Here is a 24,892-nt window from a genome sequence, read left to right as displayed (position 1 = left end):
GATAAATACCTGGCCTATAGAATCAGAAAATAAATGAACAGCACACGTGGGTACAGTCAGGTTATGAGCACTCTTACTTATCTAAGTCTCATGTACTTTCTGGATGTGGAAGTCACATAGTCACAGAGTAGTAAAATCATTTAGGTTGGAAAAGACCTGCAAGATAATCAAGTACAGCCATTAACCCAGCACTTCCAAGCCCACCACTAAAGTGTGTGTCCAAGTACCACATATACATGTCTCTTAAATATGTCCATGGATGGGTGACTCCACCACTGCCCTAGGCAGCCTGTTCCAGTGCTTGACATCCCTTTCTGTGAATAAATGTTTCCTAACATCCAATCTAAACCTCCCCAGGCGCAACTTGAGGCCATTTCCTCTTGTCCTATCGCTTGTTACTTGGGAGAAGAGGCCCACCCGACCTCCCTACAACCTCCTGTAGCTGTAGAAAGTTGTAAGATCTCTCCTGGACCTCCTTTTCTTCAGGCTAAACAACCCCTGCTCCTTCAGCCACTCAGTGGTGCATGGCTTTGTGTCCTTGAAAGCAATAAGTCTGTTATTGTAGCTTCTAGGATACTTTCCTCTTATTATACACTTAATATATCCCTGATCCTCATATTTTACTCCCACCCTCCACCATTCTATAGTTTGTTTTCCCTTTTGCATGTGCAGTCTCCTCTGACTTTGCAGCCTGTATGTTCATGCTGCACAGCCTGCTTCCCTTGTGGTCTGTAGCTGTGAGACAAGCTGCTGCCTATCAGCACAGTCACACAGCCACAGGCGCAGCTGTTTAGCCACTAATCTGCAAACCCCAGTAGATTGGAATTTTCAAAGTAGCTATTTCTCCTCCTCTGCATCTCCACTGCCTTCGTCTAAGAAATGACTTCATTTTCCTTTTCAGTAACCAATTTTCCTGTCATTCCTGTTGGTACATTTCCCAGTAAAAACTGCAGAAAAAAAATCAGTGTGTGATAATCGCGCTTTTGTTCATTAAACTGAACCTATGTTTTTTGAGGATTCCATGTGTTTTGGAGTCTGAACTGACACACTGTGCTAGGACGCATCACATTTTGCAGCATCAATCAGTTTCTGTGTAGTAATCTGTTTGATAGAATGGATGCAACAGAACACACTGTGTCACATTGTGAGACATCATCTCCAGAATACATTACAAAACTGTTTTCAGCTACCACTCTTTCCTGACCTAAAAGTGAAGCTATTTATTTTTTCAACAAAATTTGTAATTAATGTTTTCCATGGAATGATACCATGCTTTGTTAATAATAGCTGGGAACCACCATGTGAGAACAATAACACAATACTACAAATAGTTGTAGGCAGTAAATTACCATTACGTAGTTGACCTCTCTTTTTAATTGGTAATGAGTTGACAGCTGATCTCTAATCACTGATGGAGGATGGAAGGAGAGAAATGGGAGGTGAAAGAGACCCAATAGATCACGTACACCATCTCTCTGACAATGCAGAGAACCAAAATGACGTGTCAGAGTTGGAAACTGAAATGGCTGGGTTCAGGGAACAATGTCCCTTTGCTGAAAATATCCTTTGGGAGACAAAGGGCTTTGAAACGTAACACTTTGGATTTCATCTGGTAAGACATTAGATTTGCTTATAACACAGGAGCTTGCAGAAGTGACAGTTCTGCTCATTGAACTAGACCTGAAAATAAAAAAGAGCTTCTATTTCATCACCAGCTATGAAGAATTTATGGACAAAATTCTGCCATTAAGTTGCACATCGAATACCACTGTTAGCTGCACAGATGCCTGAAGTAGAGCAGCCCTCTCCCTCTTGTGCCTCTTGAGTCCTCTAGGAGTGTGCCCTGGTGAAGCTATGCTTTCATGGATTTTTCCATTGAGTAGCTTTTTGAAATCCTAAAAACGATGAAGAGAGGCTCCACTTTCAGGGACAGGGATGAATGGTTGGGTTTAGACAGTTCAGGTTGGAAACGAGAGCATTTAGGTAATTGGGTAATTCCTATTCCTCTGGCAGTACTGCCTGCAAACTTTCTCTCCTCTGTCCTTCCCAGATCATTGTGCAAACATTTCAAAAGCATTTTTTGAGATCCAGGAGATCTTGGGAAAAGGGACAGATATTAATAAGGGGAAAGATTTCTCCTCTCTTTGCAGAAGTAAGGATTTGGTTCAATAGTAATGACTGGAACAATCCTGTCCTTGAACAATTTCTAAAATCCTCACCTATAACATAATTTGACTCATGAATAACTCCTTTGCAAGGGGATCCAATGTAAACCTCCTGACGCAATGGGAGGGTCTCCCTTACACTTTCGACCTTCGGTGAATCATTTTAGTTTGAATCCACTTTGATTTTCCTTTATATATTACATTAGACATGAACTATTGACCAAGTTGGAGACTAAGACTAGATCCAGCCACACCTACGCTCCGTCAGGAGTTTAGAAAGCAAGGGGACGTATTCTGAACCTCGTGTCTCAACGGGAGGGTCTCCCCTACCCTTTGTGCTTTCTGTCACTGTATCAATCATCTTTAGCTCAATTTTACCTCTATTTTCCTTTATATGCTCCGTCCATGTAATAAATAACAGCATGAACCTTGCTGTTGAATTCTGTAAAGTTGTACCTTTATAAATCATATTAAAACTACTCTTGCTAATACCTTTGACAGTCATTCTTCAAGTGACCCTAAACCACTCATATAACAACAGGCATACAGATACCATATTAGACAACTACTTCCTTTTTTTAAGGGAATATCTTCTGGACTATGAAATAGGTAGATGGTGAAAAGTTTTGCATTTATGCTTTTGTCTGAAAGAACCATCAGGCTACTCTTAGAATAACTGACAAAGCAATCCAACTAACTGTTTTGATAAAACAATCAGCCATGCCTACTAAGAATGATAGGACAAAAAAAGGAAAGGTTCTGGCTCTGTGACAGTTAGGCTTTCAAACCAGAATTTAGTCAGATTGAGTTACAGTTGGATGAATCAAGATTTATCAGAGATTTAGCAATTACAAAAAAAAATAAAAAATGGTTACTGTTAAGAATTTAAGAAGGATAGAGTGAAAATAAAATTAAACCTTCTTAGGTTTAAAAAGTCAAGCCTCAAGGTTTATATTTAGGCATATAAATGATTGACCTGCTTTTCAAAAGTACTGGCTAGTTGTGGCTTTCAGTGAAATTAATAGAAATTCGCTAAGCCCAGAAGTTTTCAAAATCAGGTAATTTTCTCAGGTGCCTCATTTTGGGCACAAGTACAATAAAGCTCCATACTGAAATGGAGCTCTGTTTTGAAGATATTGACCAAGTTTTTTCCTTGGAAATGTGAATAACAGTTTTTACTGTCTTTTAATTCCACAGGCCACGTAGCCTAATGGAATTGTTCATACATATTACGGTAGAGTTGGTTCACTGATAATAAATTAAGTGCTGCTTGTAGACTTCAGTGGAGTAGTATAAGACATCAATAGAGTACTGTAAAGGATATCATTATTTGAAAAAATGAACAGGTGTTTGGTTCATCCTCTGTTTATATGTAATGCTTAAATTAAATGGTTAAATTAAAAAGAAAATATTTGTTTGGAAAATACTGGTGAGTAAGGCTGATTTTTCTTCCTTTGAGCTGAGTTTTCACGAGTCACCTGCGTTGAACTTTTATGCAAGGGCATAACTCGTTATTTTTACTATTTAATCTTCTTTATCTTAGGATTTCTTCTCTTTGATGACACATACAGACCTTTTACTCATTACATGTTAAATGGTAACCCTGCACTGCCAAACTTACACCAATTTTTTCTAAATGTCACGGTCTTTCACTGGAAATAAAAATGAGATAATTTCTTGTTTACAAGACAGAAAAGAAACCCACTGGCCTTCAATTATGTACTGTATATTGATGGTGCACAGCAGTAAAAAGTGTTATATGAAAAAACAGTGGGGGATGATCAGGCCTGATAGCCCCTGTATCTCACAGTGGGTTACCAATCATGCCATGAGGAGCTTTCACTGAATGTCTTACTTCTCACAAAGCACTTCACCTGTCTTGTGCTGCGGGTTGAATTTGTTGCTACATTGGTTTCCTGGCTACTGATAATTCTGTCTTCTCCTAAAGTAGTAAACTTTCTTGGCCATCACAGGAGCAATGAACCTGATGTTTTCCCATGGTAGCATTCATTCTACTGTGGTCTTTCTGGGGTGTACTAACCACAACACTGAAGTTAAATTTGGGCATTCACTGAATTTTTAAATACAGAACATAGCAGCTGTGGGTTACAGCGAAATGCCATCAGTCTGTCTTCATGTTATGAGTTTTCAAATAGCGTCTGTCATCCTAGTTTTCATTATTTTGCTTTAGAGAGGTGGAGTTGTGACTGTGGATGACATGCTCCTCTCACAGCCGAAATTTAGGAAGCATTTAAATAACTTGCTTATTCAATGCTGAACATTTTCTTCACCCCTCTTTATTTAGATGAAAACAGTCTTTTTCACACCGCCCTGGCTCTAAGTTTTATGCCCTTTATTGCCTCCAAAGCTTTGTTAACATATAAATATATTATTTAAATATTTTATAAATATAATGTAAATATTATATGCACATGCCATACACAGCTAACACTTTGCAAAGTGAGCTGTGCTTTTCTGTTTCTTTGGTGCCCATCTTGCAACTCTTATGATATATATTATGACTTATATGCCATGTTTGGAAATAGTAATTACCAAGTTATTTTTAGAACTGTTTACAAAATTCTTATATTCCCATACGTGCTTTCTCTGTTATCTGTATGGTATTTCCAGGCTCCCAGTGTTCTATCTACATCGACAATTGTTTGCTGTAACCAGAGGAGAAAAAACCTCCACCATGGTGGTGTGATGGAAAAAGTAGAAAAAGGAGTCTGAGTCAAAACATAAAGGAGAAGGGAATCATTCAGGCAGTAGCTGCTTTGCTTTAGAAATTTCCTCCCTCACCTCATCATTGCTTATCCCTCTTCCTCCTCCTCTCCCCATGTACCCATCATGTTTGTGCTGGTACGAGATGGAGTAGGCTCATGCTAATCAGTTAATCAGCTATTTTCAATTCAATTCCTGTCTGTGCTTACCACAGAAATTTAACAGTCCTTGTGTATAAATATGACCCCTACTCCTGGATTAATTTGATTATGTGAGAATCTCAGTTTTCATTTAAAAATAATAACTTTCTGGCTGCTCTGATAAAACAAGTTTGGATATGTAGTCTAAATATTCCCTAATGGTTTCAAAATCAAAAGATAAATATGAAGAACATATGAATCTCTTAATAATAAAAAATAAATATCCTCAAATCTTTACTCTAATTGCTTGAGTTTGAATATTTTGAGACCAGAACATTTCCAATTTTGAGTTAGTGCTGGATCAGCATTCTTGGAAAGCCAAATCTTTCTTAAGCAGCTTAATTTGGGTCCACAAATAGAGAACTCATGTTCATTAATGACTGTGGGTATCTTAACCTAGAGTTTCCCTTGGATATCTTCACTTATGCAAAATGCCTTGTGTAGGCTTGCTGCACTGCTGATTTCATTTTGGTACAACGTCCATTTCATCCGTTCTACTGTGAGAGAGGATTTTGCCTATGAATGACTGGCTGCTCTACATTAGAGCACTGCTTTGATTTTGCACATATGAAAAAGAAGCACAAACTTCAGCCTCTAATCATTGCAAGTTTGATTCTGTTGAAGGTCTGAGAAGTGCTATAACTTTCGTGGCAATGGCTTTATTAGGAATCTAACTTAATGGCAGTGAATTCTTATTTAACTGAACTTTAAACTTACTCTGGGCTTATAGCCCAGAGAACAGTAAATCTGTTTAGAACCAAAGTCAGGCTAGTTTGAAAGGAAGTATTTTTTATAAAACTTCCTCACTGGATCATCTTCTGTTGTTAAATTTATCTATTACAGGTGTGATACCACTGACATACATAGAACTGTGAAGATAGATGAAGTGTATGCTAATAAATTAAAATGTGCCAGAGAACAGGTCCAGGCACTGGAAGTTGATTGTGTGGGAAAATTGCTAGGATAGGATCTAACATGATTTCATCTAGGTTAATTAACACTCTCAAATAGTTTCTAGATATGACTTGTTTATTTTAATAGTTTACTAGTGGAGAAACAGCCTAATCCATATGTGGACTGAACTTTAATCGAAGTTAGTGAATCTTTAGCAAAGGGCAATTGTAGTACTATGTTAGAAACTGTTGAGGGATAAGCTGCAGAGACTGAAGAATGCTGAAGAAAAATTGAGGACCTGTTTAGCAACTTTTGATTATCTTCCCATATATTATGCTGTTTCACAGATACAGAGGATCTGTGAAGGATTATTTCTATAAAAACCCCCAAGAATCTAAGGAGGGCAGGCTAGGCACTGCACCAGTCTAAAGCAGACTTTGCCTGAAGCTGAAGTTGAATGTTAAGACCTCTAGGATATGTGCTGCTTTCAGCACATACTAGTTCTGTTCAGCAGGGAGCAAAGTATGTTGCAGATATCTCTCAGACTTAGTTTGAAAAATGATAGGGAGTTTTTGCAGTTGAGGATGGAGCAACTTTCAGCAGTTTTCAGAGGAAGTCCCCTGTTGGTTGGCTGTGAATTAACATTCCTGAAAATGCTGACAGCTTGAATATCAGTAAAACAGAAATAAAAAAATCATTCCTTACCAATTGGCTTTCTGTTGAAACCTTGATGATCAAGAAGATTAAGAAAATGCATAAAGACATCCATGTCCTCCCAGTTTCCAAGTGGCTGAATACTGTTGTAGCACACTGAAGGATTAACCCTGTGAAATGTGGTGTTTTCACCATTAGGGAGCTGAAGTTAATTTCTTATAGTTCTTTTTTATCAGTGTTCCGTGATAATCTTTCCATGCCTCTGTAACATCAGGTTATTTATTATTTTTTGTAAGCCCTTGTCTCTGGAATGATGATGAGCTTGGAAGAGTAATTTGTTATTTCTGTTGTCAAGTTACAGGGAAAGTCCTCCTAATTTTTTTCTTCTGGGGCTACTCAATCCAATTAGTCTGTGAGAATTAAAGCTTATGATTTCACAAGAAAAACTGTTCCGTAAAAAGCCCCAAAGTGCAGTGTTCTTTGAATATTGCCATTGTTTAGACACTCTTTATACTTCTGTGTTGATACTTTTGTCCTAAGGTTGAATGTAAGTTTTATGAAAGTCCTTTTTTTCGCTGTTTAGTGTATTTAGGCAAGGTGCAGGGTATACTAGAAAAACGGTAAAACAAAGTATGTATGACAAGAAAATGAATTATCTGGCTGTGATCTTTGAAACAGAAGTATAAAGACATTGGAAGACAACTTGAGAACTCTGAAAATATTACTTTCATTCAAGCCTGTCTCACCTCTAAAAGTTTAATTTTAATTTTAATATATTGAAAGCCTCACCGTTTGAAATGATAACTGTTTCATACATCATATATGTCATTCACTCTTTAAATGAAGGCAGCTATCTGGAATAAGGCAGGGTTAGTTGATTTGATCTCGCATGATGTTTCATAATTTTTCTGACTGTTCACTCATCTCAGATGGCTGTAGATCATGTTAGTAATATAAGCTATAGCTAATGAGGTTAAAACCTTGTATGGCACTGGTCATATTACTCCCACTCTGGAACCTCCCAACAATTTCCTTCCTAAAACCCCTCTCTTGGCTTGTGAGGTGTGAACATTCAATCTTCCCAAATTCAAACAATTGACTCCATGGCACTTCCTGCTCCAGTGGCAGATAACCCTGATTTTCCTTTCTCATTGACTGTTGATAAATGTTTGATGCCAGCTGGGATTAGTACTGTGCTATGCTTCCATGCTAATGAAAAATATTGCTTTCAGAGAAGTCACAAGGCAGTCCCATGTTCTTAATTTGACCTGGTTTATTCCTCACCAGTTTCTGTTCAACAGGAAATAAAGTAATGCACATGCTGAGAAAACCTCTTGGTTTTCTCCCTGGAAAGTATTTTGTGTACAGAAACCTGTATTTTGAGTTCAGGCAATTTTCTTTCTGCTATTGTTGAAATAAATCTTAGTGATCAAGAAATGAATGAGGTCATGCCAGTGGAAAGGATTGGAAATATTCTGTTGTGCATCTGTATATTTTATTTTATTTGGAGGTTGTAGAGCTCTTTTCCAGGTTATAAATACAACCCTTCAAGGTTACATACACAACCCTGATTATACAATAGTGATAAGGCCATATTATCACTTTTTTTTTTATGCTGAGGAAAGTACACTGGGATGAAAAAGAAGTGCGTTGGGATGTGAAGAATGTATTATTTAGTTTGGTAACTGAGCAGCTTCTAACCCTTGACAGCTATCTTGTCATGGAAGGAGTAAACCTAGGCTTCTACTACTTTACCGGATAGAAATAATCCCTATGAGCACCAGCAATGCCAGAATATTGCACTTCCCTGTAAACCTTATATATCTTAAGACTGAAAGTCTCATTCTTGATTTGGATTTTATGCAATGCTTTGTATAGGTGTTCTGTCTTATGTCCTCCTGTATACTTGTGCAAAGATATATAACTCGTCTTAAGCCTCAGCTCATGATAGCTGTAGCTCATCCATTTGCTTCGGCAGATCAGAAGATTTCCCAGAGCCCAGCTGCTCTGTAGAAAAGACAGTATTTCACCTGTGAGTAGGTAGCCATGGTGGTGGGAAAAGGACTGTGTAACTAAAGTAAACTTCAAATGGGCCAACTTTTCAATTTCGATGAAAATATTGGGTGATATTTTGCTAATTTTGTGTCATGCCTCAGATTTTCAAAGAAAAATGGAAGAAATCTGTTCAAAACATAGAGGAAGTGTCCTGTGTGGAAAGCATTTCCACTGCAGAGACCTGGTGGAAGATGGAAGGTACTGGGGCCACTGACTCCCAAGTCATTGAGGGCTATTGCAGGATGGGTTTTGTTTTGCATTTTGTGCTTCTCTCCTCTTCTTCGTTAAACATTGGTTAATGGAACAGGAGTATGTTCGATCTGTTACTGTGGTTTCCGATGGCGGCAGTTATCTAACAGTTTTAAAACAGTCTGAGGAGTGACAGCTGTAAAGAACAAACTCTGTCATGAGTGGATATGGCATTACAGTGTGTTGGTAAAATATTCATTTTAGTGAACAGGTTGCTGGTTGTATTGGGTGTAAATGTCCAGGTTTTGGTAGTGGGAGGGTTGCATGGGTGGCCTCTTTGAGGAAGAGGCTGGGGTTGCCCTGTGTCAGACCCAACTGGATACAGCCAGTTCTGGCAAAATGTATGTAATTAAGGGCAAAACAAGGCACAGCAGTGAGGAATGGGGAAAAAATGTGAGAAACAGCCTATGAGCCTGAAGATCAGCCGGAAAAGTGAGCTGGGAAAAATGGGAACAGGGGGTAAGGTGTTGTCTCTGTTTCTCACTATCCACTATTCTCACTATAGTGAATTGTACAGGTCGGCTTTCAAAAATCAGACTTCAGGTTTCAATAGAACTGTAAGAAAAAAAGCAGTTGGTTTATGCAAAGCATATATTCTGTTACAGTTTTACTTTTTTTTCCCCTTCTAGATAAACATCATGTCAATGGAAACAGAACGGTAGAACCTTTCCCAGAGGGAACACAGATGGCTTTATTTGGTAAGATATCGGTTTTAAAATAAAAGCTCTAAGCTGTATAATGTTACTGCCTGCCAAATTTCTTAATTTCAGCCTGAGTCCTGAGAGTTTTAGAATCTGGGATGCTACTGCCATTTTCTAATCACTACAGTCAGATAAAGCCACTGATCATTTTGAGAGGTCAGTACCCCAAAAGAAGTATACTAAAAGTATTTTTCTTAGTTAAACAAACAGAAGATTTGAACCCATATTTTGTTCCATAAAAGTTCCCAAATTGTGTGATAATTCCAGTGAGATCATTTATTACTCCAAAACCTATCTTTTCAATTGATGACTGCAAAGAAAGCATAGTGAGTGTTAATAAGAGACTGTTTGATAAATTTTTTGCAGCTAATAGAAAATGATTATATGATGCTTTTTAGGTTTTAAGGTCAAGATTTATTTAGAGATTCTTCTTGGAATTTCTTAGAGCAGGCAGGGTCAGAGAGTTCTGGTATAATCTCATGTTGATGAAGTCTTCACTGTTTAAAATCTTGTAAAGGTCCTCCTTTATTTCCTGTGGGATGGTCAGATCAGTTTTCCAGTGCTTGTGGTGGGTATTGGTGTGAGTGCCTCTACTGGTTATATCACAGTTAATTGTACATGATTTGTAAAATTTCATAGAAAGTAATATCCTACCTATGGAATTTTATTGGAAGAGCGCAAAATTGTATTAAACAGCCTACTTTGAATCATTCCTGAGGAACTCTATTATATTCATATCAAGCTTGGTAACTTTAATAATTTTTAAATTGCCCTAGGTTTTCCACAAGACTGTGATTGCAAATGTTGGGCTAGGTGGTGAAAACTCACGCTGCTGCCATCTGTGCTGTGAATAAATGGAAAACGTACATGTTCTTAGGTTTACTATTAGACCTGAAATATAATAGTATACAAACATGACTCTGATGATAATTGTTGTCATTTGTTGGCATTGGCATCACGTGCTGATATGTGGTATGGAGAAATGGAGCTACCTGTTGCTACCTCCAAGGGGGCAGCATTTGCTAGCCCTGTGTGGATGGGAATGAAAGGAAGCACTCAAAGAAGAAAACAGTTATCTGTTAGTAATTATTCTTCTCAGACTGTTACTCCTCCTGTCTTTGTATACTCCTGTTAACAGCAAGTTCTTTGTATTTTAGGACTCTGTAAGATAGGGGGAACAAACTGAGCTAGTCTGAACTAGTAGACTTTCTGACTTTGCCTTAGAAAGACAGGGCTTCTCACCCTTCTTCACCAGAAACACCCTCTAATCATTTACTTGGGCTTGCACAGGGACGAGTCTCAAAGAGCTGTAGTTACTAAGAAGTAATCCCTCTTCCTTTAAAAGATCTACAGAAGCTAAAAGATGGTAAGTAACCATATGGTTTTGTAGATATAGCCTACTTGCTATGAATTTTTCTACTGCTTGGATAGTTTTAGATTCACCACTGAAACTAACAGTATGAAAGGTAATGTGGGGTTGTAAACACTAATCCTTTTACCTGCTCGCAAAATGCAGTTAGATTGCATTACATAGCTCCATCTTCTGAAAAACATCCCTTGAGATGCTTTTACTGATGCTGCATTATTTGCTTTATGATAGGACTTTTTTGTTTTGATCAACTACAGGTGAATGCACATGGGTCGTTGTTCTTGCAGGTTTCCCATTTATAACAGAAGCTTGTAGTTTTCAAAAGACTATTAAAATGATCTTGAGATTCTCCAGTTGTCTGTTAAGGATCATTCAGCTGCCTAATACACACCTATTGTTCATTAGAATAAAGAAATGCGCCCTTGTTTCTACAATGGTGAAAAAGCTGGATTTCAAGGGTGGGGTGACTCTTTAATGGAAATCTTTTAATGCTAACCACCCAGTGACCTCTTAATCAAGTTTCCAGCTAATATTGAAGCACTAAGAGCATGGGAGGTACACAAGCACCACTCACAGCCTCACTAGAGACTCAGTAGAATGCTCTATCAAGAATCATTGTGTCCCTTGAAGTAAAGAGAGGGGTGTGTTCCCTAGTTAGGTGACTGAAACTGATGAAACTCTAGATGTTATGTGTTTAGGGCTTGTAAAGTAGAAACCATACAATAAATGCCTGTCCATAAAGCTTTCTTGTAGTTTTTGTGGCCATAGATATTTTCAATTACAAGTGCTTTGCCTGTAGTGACTGATTTTGACCAAAAACCTAACCGAAAGTCAAAACCTAAACAAACATTAGGGGGTTGATAATGTTTTGAAAAGAAACAATTTAGGGTTTAATATCAACTTTTGGATAGAGGTGTAAAAAAGGAAAAGAAATGCTTCAAAGCTGCAGAACATATACATCATTCAGTAAACTAATATGTCCATCAGTGTCATTGTAATTCCTTGCATATTTAAAACACATTTAAACACACTGCTGTATTTTGCTAAGAAATATTTCTGGTCAGTATTTCATACTTCTAAATGCATATTTTTCTTATCAGCTACTGCTATTGGAAGACTTCCAGAGCAGCTATAAATTCACTCTGCTTTATGTGGTATCTTGTTTCTCTAAGAGGAAGTGTTGTGTGCATGGTGTGTTCATAGAAGGGCTCTTACTTACCTATAGTAAAATCTGGCAGTAGTTTAGATACGAAATTATAACACTTTTTTAATACAGGACTAAATTGTGTTGTATTTGCCTGAGATATTGGCCAGTAATGGGATAATTGGTTTATTTTTTGTAAACAAAATATAGATAAAAGTAATATGTTAAGTAACTGGTAAGATCTAAGTACAAACATTTCTGAGTTGGCAGTTCTGCTCTGCACTTACTAGACAGCAGCATGTTCTCTATAGTAACTCTATAGAGACATATTATTATTATGTCCTGTTGAGACTCAGGTGTAGCCTGTGCACTCCCACAGTTCCCACTGCTTCCAAAGGTTATTTGAAATCTACAACAGGATTACACCAAGATTGCCCAATTAGTCGCAGCAGAGCCAAGGGTTTCTCAGCAATTGCATGTGGTGTTTTCAGTTGCCTCTGCATTGTGGCACCACACAAGACCTGTGTAGCTTATGTGATTGGAAAGCTGAGCTCCTCAAACAAGATCTGCTCTTGGGTGGTTCAATTCTTTCAAATAAAGGCTTGATTGGGGCAAATTTTCAACTAAAAGAAAATAATTTAAGGTGAAAGAGGGATGATGTGTTTCATAACTGATCACTCCATTTAGAGTTCCTTTTACTTGTTCCTGAAACAGCTACTGCTGGCCATGTATGATAAGGAAGTGTGTTAGGAAGTCCTGGTCCAACTGAGTTTTCAATTACTATGTTTTTACGATAAGCTGTCTACACCAGGAAAAGGAAATCATAGGGAACAAAGTTTGGACCCAAGAGAAATACATTTTTTTATAGACAGTAAAAGTAGAACAATTTTTCTCTGTTGCTCAAAGAAAGGAAAGAAAACTTTAAACCAAAAGAAAAAAAAATTAAACCATGTCAGAAAAGATGATATCTATTATCTAAAGAGAAGGTAAGACTTCATGATATTGAAACAGGTGTGTGTGCTATGATCCAATTTTTAGGAGAAACATCTACAGCAATACTACCAGATGTTACAAGGATCATGTTGTAGAAGAACCGAGAGCCAGAGGGCGTGTCTTTCAGAACGATTCATGTTTCTCATGTTAATTCTCTTTAAACATATTGGAGAAGTGAAGGAAGTGTACTAATTGGCTGGTTTTATAAAACACTGAAGCATTAAAGCTGTTCTGTGTTCATGAGGTGGTATAAAAATGGACAATGAACTTTCTGCAATTCTGGAATAAGAAAATGAACCTGTGAAGACATTGTATAACAAAAAGGGGTTGGCAGCTCTGTCCTTGAACCAAATCATAAAATCACAACAGTTTGGGTTGGAAGGCACGTTAAAGATCATCTATTTCCAACTTCCCTGCCATGGGCAGGAACACCTTCCACTAGAACAGGTTGCTCAAAGTACCACCCCACCTGGTCTTGAACACTTGGTCCTGCTCTGACCTTTGCATTATTAAAGAAATGTGTCCTTGTTTCCCATTTTCTTTTTTTATCTTCCAGATAATGACTTACAGACTGCATCTTTTTGTTGCCTATTCCAGAGAACTGAAACACAACCCAGTTCCCTGCCCCTGCTGTCTATTCCTGGTTCATCCCTATTGCGACCAGTGCCTAAACATCTTTGTAATCTTGCCTGATGTATGATGGTCTGGTTTATTTGTGCAAAGTGTTCGACACTGTCCCACACGATATCCTTGTCTCTAAATTGAAGAGACATCAATTTGATAGGTGGGCCACCCGGTGGATAAAGAACTGGCTGGATGGCCACACGCAAAGAGTTGTGGTCAATGGCTCGATGTCTGGCTGGAGACCAATAACGAGTGGTGTCCCTCAGGGATCAGTGTTAGGACCAGTCTTGTTCAACATCTTTGTCGGTGACATGGACAGTGGGATTGAGTGCACCCTCAGCAAGTTTGCCGATGACACCAAGCTGTGTGGTTCGGTTGATACGCCGGAGGGAAGGGATGCCATCCAGAGGGACCTTGACACACTTGTGAGGTGGGCTGATGCCAGCCTTATGAAGTTTAACCATGCCAAGTGCAAGGTCCTACACCTGGGTCGGAGCAATCCCAGGCACAGCTACAGGTTGGGCAGAGAAGAGATTCAGAGCAGCCCTGCAGAGAGGGACTTGGGGGTGTTGGTCAATGAAAAAATGAACATGAGCCGGCTTCAGTGTGTGCTCGCAGACCAGAAAGCCAACGATATCCTGGGCTGCATCAAAAGGAGCGTGACCAGCAGGTTGAAGGAGGTGATCCTGCCCCTCTACTCTGCTCTCGTGAGACCTCACTTGGAGTATTGTGTGCAGTTCTGGTGTCCTCAACATAAACAGGACATGGAACTGTTGGAACAAGTCCAGAGGAGGGCCACGAGGATGATCAGGGAACTGGAGCACCTCCCGTTTGAAGACAGTCTGAGAAAGTTGGGGCTGTTGAGCCTGGAGAAGAGAAGGCTGCGTGGAGACCTCAGAGCAGTCTTCCAGTATCTGAAAGGGGGCCTACAAGGATGCTGGGGATGGACTATTCATCAGGGACTCTAGTGACAGGACAAGGGGTAACGGATTCAAGCTTAAACAGGGGAAGTTTAGATTGGATCTAAGGAAGAAATTCTTTACTGAGAAGGTGGTGAGGCGCTGGAATGGGTTTCCCAGGGAGGTTGTGAATGCTCCATCCTTGGCAGTGTTCAAGGCCAGGCTGGATGAGGCCTTGGGTGGCATGGTTTAGTGTGAGGTGTGGAATGGCAGGGGGGTTGGAACTAGATGATCTTAAGGTCCTTTCCAACCCTAACTATTCTATGATTCTATGATTCTGTGGTTTGCTACTCAGGGGGTATGTCAGCTCTAAGCAATTGCCAGGCAACTCTTATATATATATATGTATATCTGTATGTTTCTGATATAAAAGCCTAACCAGGGAAGTGCTGAACTGAAAATTTTCCCCTAAGCCTGTTGTAAAATATGGTGATAAACATAGAAATAAGTGTAATTCTGGGGTGTTTTAAACATAAAAAAATCTTGATATCCACTTTCTCTTGTCCTATAGCATATCACAGGCATTACTCATTAAATGCTGGTGATCTGATTTGATAGCATCATGCATCAACTTTGTGGTTGTGCATATGGCCAATTGCAGAGCAAGACAGACCCAGATAAATGCAAAATGCAATGGTCTGCTTGGTCTTTGCCAAGGACATTTCCTGACATTTATAAACACTAATAAAGGAAAATAAAATATCCCTAATGCAAAGTGAAAGCTGTCCTTGATCAGCACAGCCCTTCATAACATTCTTTTATTTCAGAGGATCCACATCTCTTTCCTTTTTTCTTCTGAAAACAAAAGTAATGTGGCCTTCAAACACAATATCTGCCCTTCTCCATCAGGGACTTGCTTATGTTAATTTAGCTTTCTTGAGGTAATGAAGAATTTAGCCTTGTGTGATTTCCACTTAAGAGGGAGTATTGCACATTAGTGAAGATTCGGAGGTTTTTAAAAGTAAATCAGATTACAGCTTTTCAGGCAACATCATTCACCTTAAAGCAGCCATTTAATTATGTTTTGGGGACTTCCCCACTGAAATTAGTAGAAAAGACTGAGTTAATTTGCTTGGATAATTTTTTTGGGATAAGGCTCAGTGATATCCAATGTCTCTAACATACATTTTATCTTCTGTGCAAAAAGCCAGCCAGAGCACCTAGATTACTTCAGCAATGAAAAAGCCTTGCAGAGAAGTAATTTCTTGCCAATGATAAATAGGGATATATCAATGACTAGGATGAACATATGCTTGGCATCATTCTGAGTTGGTTTAAGTTTGAAATAGAAGTAAATTATCCTGCTAATGACTAGAGGCTGCCCTCGTCAGATTTATGCTTCTTTGCAGGAGATATATGCGTGTATGTGTGTGTTTATGTGCTGGGATATATACACGTACACATTTACCATCAGCATTTATCTTTTGCTTCCTGTTAATAAAGCACAGGGCATGGTGACATTGCATAAAACATACAGAACTGTGATGACTTACTGTATTCAGCCGTGAAAAATGTGATGCTAATTGTCAGTAGTTACAATGGCAGAGAGAAAAAACATATAAGGAGGTTTTTGGAGGGACAAAACTGTGTTGTTTTGATAATTTTAGACATACTGTGACATTCACAAAGTGTTCTCAGTGCATCTTACAGATCCTAATGGATTTATCTCTAAAAGACTGCTGTCACAAACTGACAATATTACAGCTGGGGATGTGAGACTGAGCAAATAGGGTTCTATATTAAAAAATATGGATTACTTATTACTGAGTTATTCAGCTTGGGATAATTTAGAGTAATTTTCCTGCTTTTCAGAGTTTTTTCTCACCTGATGATGTTATTTGTGATCTCAAAAAATGTATAATTAGATATCTTGCTTAAAACTGAAGGTACAAAAATCTGCATCTACTTTTAATATGCGTGCTCAGAAACACTGCTGAATCTTGGGGGAGTCAACCAGATCTTTATATTGATCTCATTGGTCCCTTCAACTCATCCAGCTGGAATTAATCTCAATAGATTTTAGGTATGTAATCTAAAGTGGTCCTCAAGAATTTCTCGCTAGTCAGAGAAAACATTGGAGGTCAGTTCATAGCAGCTGTCACAGAAAGGAATAAATAACCCTCTGTAGGTGCCTTGTTCTGTCAAATGCTGTCTAAACAACTAGCTTAGACTAGGGGAAATTGATTCGTTTGCATAAATGTGTTGCAAATGTTTTATGCCATTAGAGGTGTCCTTTGAGGGCATTTCAGATGTCCACAGGGGACTAGCAGGGATGATACAAGTCTCACAGGAGATCCATACTCTTCTGAACTCAGAGATGAAAGCCAGATAAGTTTATGTAGGACATCCCAAATGATACCAGATACTGTTGTTTAGGGATTCCATCTGCAGATAAATGTAAGTGTAATGTGCATATGTAATCTTCCTTGATCTCCAGCTTCCTACGACACAGGTCTACCTTTTGTCATGTGTGCCACTCTTAAGCTCATCCTGTGCAGAGCTCCTGCATAAGGATGCGTAAGGCAGCTCAGATGACACCAGATGCCTTTGTTTATGCATCAGTACTGAATCCTGGATCCCCACTGACTGCCGTGGGAGCTTGAACGTGCTTTGTCAGATGTGAACACCTATTTGTAGGGATCTCAGTGTAGTTCAAGTCTGCATGCTGAAGCACACTGTGGAGGTCTCTGTCTCAAGTGCCTGAGGTTAGGTGAGAAGAATTGCTTCTACAGTATTTCTCACAGAATCCCACAACGTCCCAGTATATGCCAGGTACATTATTTACCCTTATATTTAGAGCGATGCCCACATTATTAGATTATTTTCGATGTCAGTCTATGCTGGCTAGTACAGTCTGTGTCTCTGGGAGACACGCAGAAGTCTTTTGTCTTTAGAAAAGAGTGAAACCTCCAGCCTTTAAGAGGGCCAGACAGCATTTTGTTCCAGATTATTTTTCTTCTACAATACCACCTGACTTTGCTTTCTGTGCAGGGCATACTTTACAAATGAAGGAAAAAATACACTTCAGCATCTACAAGAAAGAAATAATGTGATCATTTTTTCAAGTAAGATAAGAACTAATCACAAAAAAATTCTGATTTGAGTTGAACTGTAAGTAATTTTGAAACAGCCATAGTTATTTGTTTATGAGCCAGGGAGAACAGCATGCAATATGTCAGGCTTTGAGATAAAATTTATTGGTGTGTCATTGGCTTAAATCCAACATTATGCTCATAAATAATATAATCTTAGTGTGACACATTTCTGCTTGAACCTTGACTGAAAATTATTGAGAATCACGTTATGAATTATGTAGTAGCAGTCACACATTAAAGTCAAAAGGATATAACTTGAGTGAAATGCTGAAATGTATTTGTAATTAGGTACACTATCTAAAGACGTGCTTGCAGAAAGGGCAAGGTGTCTTCCTGTGTATCCAAATGTATGACACAGAGCCTTGATGCAGACTCATGCTAATGGTCACCTAGGCTTTATTGCCTCATTCTTCTGGGATGGAAAGTCTGATGTGGTTGGATGTTGTAATCTGTATCACTCTTTTGTATGCTGTTAGCACCGTCTTTTGTCTCTTAATTTATACTAGCCCAGTATGAGTCAAGATTCCAGACAAACCTCGACAGTAATAACACAGTCCAACTGCATAGCAGGATGAGAGTAACTCAGTGTTATTCACTTGAATGTGCCTGATAAGTCAAGAGAGGACAAACATAGGGCTTTAAACATCAAAATGGCTATACTCAGGCTCATCAGGTGTGATGGTGTTTATCCCTTTGGTAGATAAAGAGATTATCAATAGTTTTGTTTTCTGGATGCCAGTAAACCCAAGATCTTTTTACTGTGCTGCTGCATTAACGATCTGGGCATGTTTTTTTAGATGTAGAGGGACTTTTGGTAGCTAACATGGTCTCTTTTCAAATCATGGTCTCTTGTGTAGTGTGCTGCTGGGCTGTAGTGGTTATTTCTTGTCTACTACAGAAATTCACACCGGGGTCACTCTTTGTTCCCAGGCTTTCTTCTGCAGAGACTCAGTCTGTTCCCTTTGAAATGAAATCTGCCTGTGGTTCTGGGAATAGTTCCTTCTGGGTACCACTCCTTCTAGTCACACTGTGAAGCAGAGTGAAGTTTCATTCCCTCTGCCCTATATGATCCCCCAGTATTTTCTTAGCAGGCCCCAATGCGTGCAGCACCCACCCTTGGTCTCATGCTACAGAAGAACCACTCTTAACGGACTGACATTGCTTTGAAACAAAGCCCTAAATTGAGAAAATATATATGCACACATAACACAACACTAATCATGCCTTAGAGCCATAGACGAAATGTGTTTTGCATGGTAAATGGAACAACAAAGTTGTTGACTACATTTCCCATCTCAGAACTTTAGCTTTTCTTGAATGTCCTAGATCTTATGCCACAGTATATCCTGAAAACAGGGAACAGCAGTGTTGCATTAATAAATGAAGCCGGGCATTAATAAATGAAGCCAGGCCTTGAGCCAGCTGTGGTACGCTCACAGTGAGCCAATTGGAGCTGACCACAGAGTGAGATAATTTAGCATCTGTGAAGAACTCACTCCTGACTTTGACTTGTTCTAGTAGTTTACCTTCAGATAAAGATGACTGCATATAATAATATGGATTTATACAGATTTTCTCTTGCTGGACAATGTCTTCCGTATCCTCTCTTCTTGCTTTCATCAACAGACTTTAGAATAGGTCACCAGTTCCTTGGTGCGTGTGACAGAGTCCAAGTTTATATCTTTATAAGGCATTTGTATAATAGATCTTTTAAAATCTTCAGTAAAATATCGTCCCTTACCTCATGTCTAATGCTACTCTTGGTTCCCTCCAGTTGTTTGTTCCAGACTACAATTATTTATGCTTTACGATGCCGCAGACCAAACCCAAGAGTAAAACAAAGATGTTTGTAACCTTGTGGCAGTTTTGTTGCTTTAACAGACTTACTGACTCTATACAAATAATTTCCCAAGAATTCAAGGTACTCTGTGAATCCAAAATGTTTCGGAGCATGTGCTGGAGCTTACAGAAGTGCTATATTGTTTGCAGCCTGAGGCTAGAAGAGTATCTCGACTCATTTGGTTGCATTCTCCCTGGCTGCAGCATGCTGTGTCTAAGGCACTTCACTGACAACTCCATCAGTTGTAGTTTGCCTCCAGACTCCCTTCTTCTACACAGTTTTAGGAGGAGGGTAATATAGGGATTTTAACTGATGTCTAAGTGTTCAATTCCTTTCCATGTCAATGCATGTTGTTGGAAACTGGAAGAGAAAAGAGAACAAAGCAGGAATTATCATTATGCCTCTGCGTAAACCCATGGTTTTCTATGTAGGGAATACTGTATGCTTTTCTGCAGCAGTAAGGTGAGAAGAGATCTAATAGAACTGAAAAAAGTTTCATGCGGGCAAAAAGGGTGATCGGAAGTATGGAGCATCTTCTATACAAGGAAAAATAGGGTACACTAGGACTATTCAGTGTGAAAAAGAGATGACTTAATGGACTGTAAGACAAGTCTACAGAATAATGATAGGCACAAGGAAGGAAACAGGGAATTGATTTTGCAGAATATCTCCCTGTGTAAAAATAAGGGCCAGAAGAAAGAATACAAGTGGGAGCCAGTTTCCAAATAAATCAGAGGAACTGGAATAAAATAAAAGACTGCTGATCTCCTTGACAGAGGATTTTCTGCATACAGAAGATTTCTTGGGTTGAAATGGGGCCAGAATAGCTGGAAGAGAGATCCACTGAGAATTATTCAAATCACAGCAGTCTCAGAAATCCTGTAAAAGTCAGAGACCAGAACTGTAGTACTGGCAAATAGAGTTTGTGTTTGTCCTTTTCTTATTCTTCTCTGAATACCTCCTGTTCTCAGTTGTGAGATGGTTGCTTATTATTCCATACATTGTATGTCATAGGTCACATATATCATGTGTATATATCACCCTTATATCACTGCTTTTCTATTATTGATTAATTAGAACTGTGGGGAGTCACACAGCTGGAACCTGTGTGATGATTTCAAAATACAGCAGCTGCTGAAAACCATGCAAATATATGTTGGAGCTGTCGTTGGCTTCCTGTGGAGAAAAAACTGGGTCTACAAGAAACCTGGAGAGGGGCTTTTTGACAAGGCCGTGTAGGGATAGGACAAGGGGGAATGAATTTAAACTGACAGGAGATTTAGATTAAGAAAGAAATTCTTCTCTGTGGGGGTGGTGAAGCCCTGGCACAGGTTGCCCAGAGAAGCTGTAGCCACCCCATCCCTGGCAGTGATCAAGGCCAGGCTGGATGGGGGTTTGAGGAGTATTGTGGAAGGTGCCACTGTCCATGGCAAACCCAAACCGTTCCATGATTATATGATTGTTGAAAATGGTGTTGAAAAGCATGCAAATGCAAGCCACAACTGTCATTAGCTCCCTGTTGAGAAAGATTTGTAATGAGAAATAGTAAATTAAAGATGCATGTGAATCTTTTTCTGCTGGACAAGTTTTGGGCAAGTATTGCAAGCTTGACATGCATTCTAGTAATCACACCTAAGCTGCTTTGAAGTCATAATGTAGAAAAAAGCTCCAAAGCCCCGAAAGTAGGCAAAATGACTGATTGCACAGTGGGTGCTCTAAAATAGGCAACAGCTCTCTCTGTATGCATTTCTAGCTTGGCATGGATATGAGAGATGTGTATGCCTTGTTTGGGAAGCTGGTAGGCTGAAGGTGTAGCACAGGGGGACCTCTTACTGCTTCCACCCTGGGGCAGCACAGCTCTGTCTGTGACTGTGGTACCTGAGTTATCCAGGCCTGTTTTGATAGCTACGGGTATCCAAAATTCATGAGTACAAGGAGCTTTGACCATGGTTTGTATAAGCTAATTTATTATCCACTTCAGTGTTCACTCTATTGCATCTCAGGCTTGTCTGTCGTGTATCACTTCTGAGAATTGCATTATTCTGAAATGCAGTAGTCAAAGGTAATACATACTGCGTTGCTTTAAAAAAATAATGATTGCTGATTCAAAACCTGTGAAGAAAGAGAAAAAGTCTGCTGCATACAAAAATAAGTGTTATCTTTGCTTGTTTGAAACGTTGCTATACAGCAATCACATCTGACTTCATGGTAAGGATGGAAATTTCCACCTTAGATGGATGCTGCCGTGGTGTTCCTTTAACAAATGACAGTGTGTATGTCTGTAGCATATTATGAGGCTCTCCCAAAAGCCTTCTTCAAGGTTAGAGAGGCTATTTATTGAAGCAAGAGCATGCTACTACAGACCTTAAAACACCTAGAGGCTGTATGCCTCATGATGCCACTGGCTTTATATTCTGCCAATCACTGCAAGAATGCACAGGATGTTTAGAGGATGTCTAAGAAAACCATGGGGTTGGAGAGTGAGTAGGTCATGGACTTTGCTACGCATGATGGCAGTTCCCTTGCCGAACCCTCGAGGCATCTCAGACACTACCTCAGCATTTATTAAAGTTGCTTTATTTTCAACAGTGGCATACCACATTTTTTGGCAATGAGTGCGTGTCAAGTACTGCATAACTGGTAAATGACTAACCACATACCTCTGCCTGTCCCTCTGGATAGAAATTAGTTTTTCTGTAACAATCTTCTCTGGTATTTTCTTGTGTAATTGTCTTTTTTGGGGGGTGAATAGGCAAGTTATCCTCTTTTGCAAGTGAGAACATACCATAATTTTATTGGCTAATAACAGATGAGAAAATAACTCTTGGAAATTCTGTATTTTCATTAAGGACAGCTGTGCTTCAAAATAGGTGAATTTTAATGATCTTCTAGGTAGATTTAGAAGGCATTTATTATTTCTGGCTTTTATTGGAAAAGGATTAAGGGTATGCTTCTTTGGAGCTGGGAAAAGAAGGACTAAAGGGCTGCTTGTTGAATTGGGTTGTTATTTGAATGTAATTATTTTTTGCTCCTGAGCAATTATAGATTATAAATTTAAATAATTGTCAGGGTGCCTACAGCTTCCTATTGTTGTCTAAAATCTAAGGTTATAAGTGAAATAAGCAATATGAGATTACTTTTTCTGAATATGTCTACGGCAGTTATTTTAACTTAGCAATAGTTATCAAAAAAGGAAAGACAAGCCAAGATTTCTATTCCTTGCAGTAAACAAACTTTGTAAACAAGTTATTATTTTCTGCAGCATAGCCCTAAAAGTGATTCTTACTTTGCTGGTAACAAAATGTGGTGCTTTGCTTTTATAATAGCAGAATATATTTTGTTTTGCTTCTGTATATTTCAAGCCCCCTAAGGTTGCTGAGAGATTAGAGAGATTTTCACAAGATGAGGGTAAGGCTTCTCTATTATTGCAGAGATGAATTTATATGAAAGATACAGTTTCAAGAGAATCAAATGGATTACACAGACCTGATGACATCTCTTACTTTATGTGTACATCAAGTTCTAACTTGAGTAGCAGAGCACTAAAGTGTGTCAAATGACCGAAGACGATCTAAAATGAATCTTGCACAGTGTTGGAATGCTTAGAGCAAAGGAAGGTCACAAAATGATTTGAAAGTCTCAAATCAGTGACTGAACTAAAGATGTGATGCTTTGCAATGAAGCAAATAATCAGGTTGATGATAGGACTGTGTAGCTCTATCTCAATCCCTTTCACGTATTATTGTACCAGAGGTTCTTTTATCCCTAACAGACTTTTGAAAGGTAATATATTAAGAAGCTACTCCCTTCTTCAAAGGAGATAGAAAAGTAGCTAGACTGAACTTGTCTGTGCACAAGCTGGCATAATTTATTCTATATTGACTGTATCCATGGACATTCCAGTGATTTCATTCAGATTAAGGTTTGTTTCAATTTTCAGACATTTCAGAGGTATGGAAAGAGCTTCTGATGCTTTTATTCATACTCATCACATTTTCAGTGATCCGATAGTTTGTTTTGTAGGAGAAATTAGAAAGAGTAAACAGTTAAAGGAGACAGAAATTTGACCATAAACCCTGACATTTTTTTCTGCATCCTTGGGACACTTCAGTCATTACCTTTGTGTCCAAGAAACATCAGGTCCCTGCAGTACTTCTTAAGACTCCTCTTTAATTGATTAGATATGAAAGGCATGCAATTTTAATCCAAATATTTTGCACTTAAGGACTTAAAGTTTCTTACTTTGTGAAAAGGACTTCTTTTCTGCAGGTGATATTCATTTTTGGTGCAATATTGCCTTGTATGTGATTCAGTTATTCATGGAAACTGATGCCAAATTGATCCAGCCATGACCACTCACACAGTTGCATTCTCAAATCCCCAAACATGAAAGAAAACATATGTTTATTTTTTTCCAAGTCATGAATTGTACAATTTGTGACAGTTCCCATTTATGTTTATGGAAGTACCCATATGAATGGTCCTGTAAATAGGAAAGTAATCTTTTGGGGCAGTTGCTGTTTTGTTCTGTATTTGTACCTCAAATCCAGCAGAATGGAATTCAAATCTGTGAAGAAAGCTTTTATGTGCTGTGGTTTTGAAAACAGAAATACCACTAATGGTAGGTACCAGCCTCAGACAGTAGATCTTTCACAGTCTGCGTTCAGGCTTGCAGTCCCGAAGCCTCCTTCTCATCTCAATTTTCCTGGTTCTACACCTGTGTAAATATAATGGAATCAATGATTTAGACAATGCCAAATGAACAGAATTAGTTCAATTTTATAAATGAAACTCTATCAAAGAACAAAATAAACTTTCATGAGGTGTAAGTCTTCAAGAGCAAGACATTGATCTTTTTCTTGGATGAATATTTATTGTTAAATCTTTCTGTCCCGGGCCTGATCTTGACTGGTTCTATCCTCAACCTAACAAATATCAGGATCACCATTTGGTAGATATGGCTCAACATAAAACAATCACAATGTTCATTATATTTTCTGTATCTTTGGAAACAGTTCTCCTCTTTGTCTTATTTCCCATGTTACTCTATTGCAGCTATATTCCACTGACAGAAGACAAATAAAATGGAATTTGCTACATTTTATAAATGCAAAGTTTTACTGAAGAATACAAACTAACCGAAATATGGGAAGGAAAAAGTTAGAAAATACATGGTTTTATCAAGTTGTGTTTCTATCACCCAATAGTCATGGCATGTAAAAGAGA

At 38.7% G+C, this 24,892-nt stretch overlaps 1 protein-coding gene across 1 annotated transcript in view; it reads left to right on the top strand.

Annotated features, from left to right (window-relative positions):
- MSRA (methionine sulfoxide reductase A) overlaps positions 1–24,892 on the top strand; it is a gene marked incomplete at its 5' end in the record, with an annotated part of 293,726 nt that overhangs the window by 101,229 nt on the left and 167,605 nt on the right. The window contains one exon of the mRNA XM_080614754.1: positions 9,571–9,639. Coding sequence (XP_080470880.1) covers positions 9,571–9,639 — 69 coding nt within the window. The remainder of the gene's footprint in view (positions 1–9,570; positions 9,640–24,892) is intronic.

The sequence above is a fragment of the Psittacula echo genome (assembly GCF_963264785.1).
Source record: "Psittacula echo genome assembly, chromosome: 4".
NCBI lineage: Eukaryota > Metazoa > Chordata > Aves > Psittaciformes > Psittacidae > Psittacula > Psittacula echo.
The sequence above is the reverse complement of the archived record's forward strand: the minus strand, read 5'-3'. Positions and strand labels throughout refer to the sequence as shown.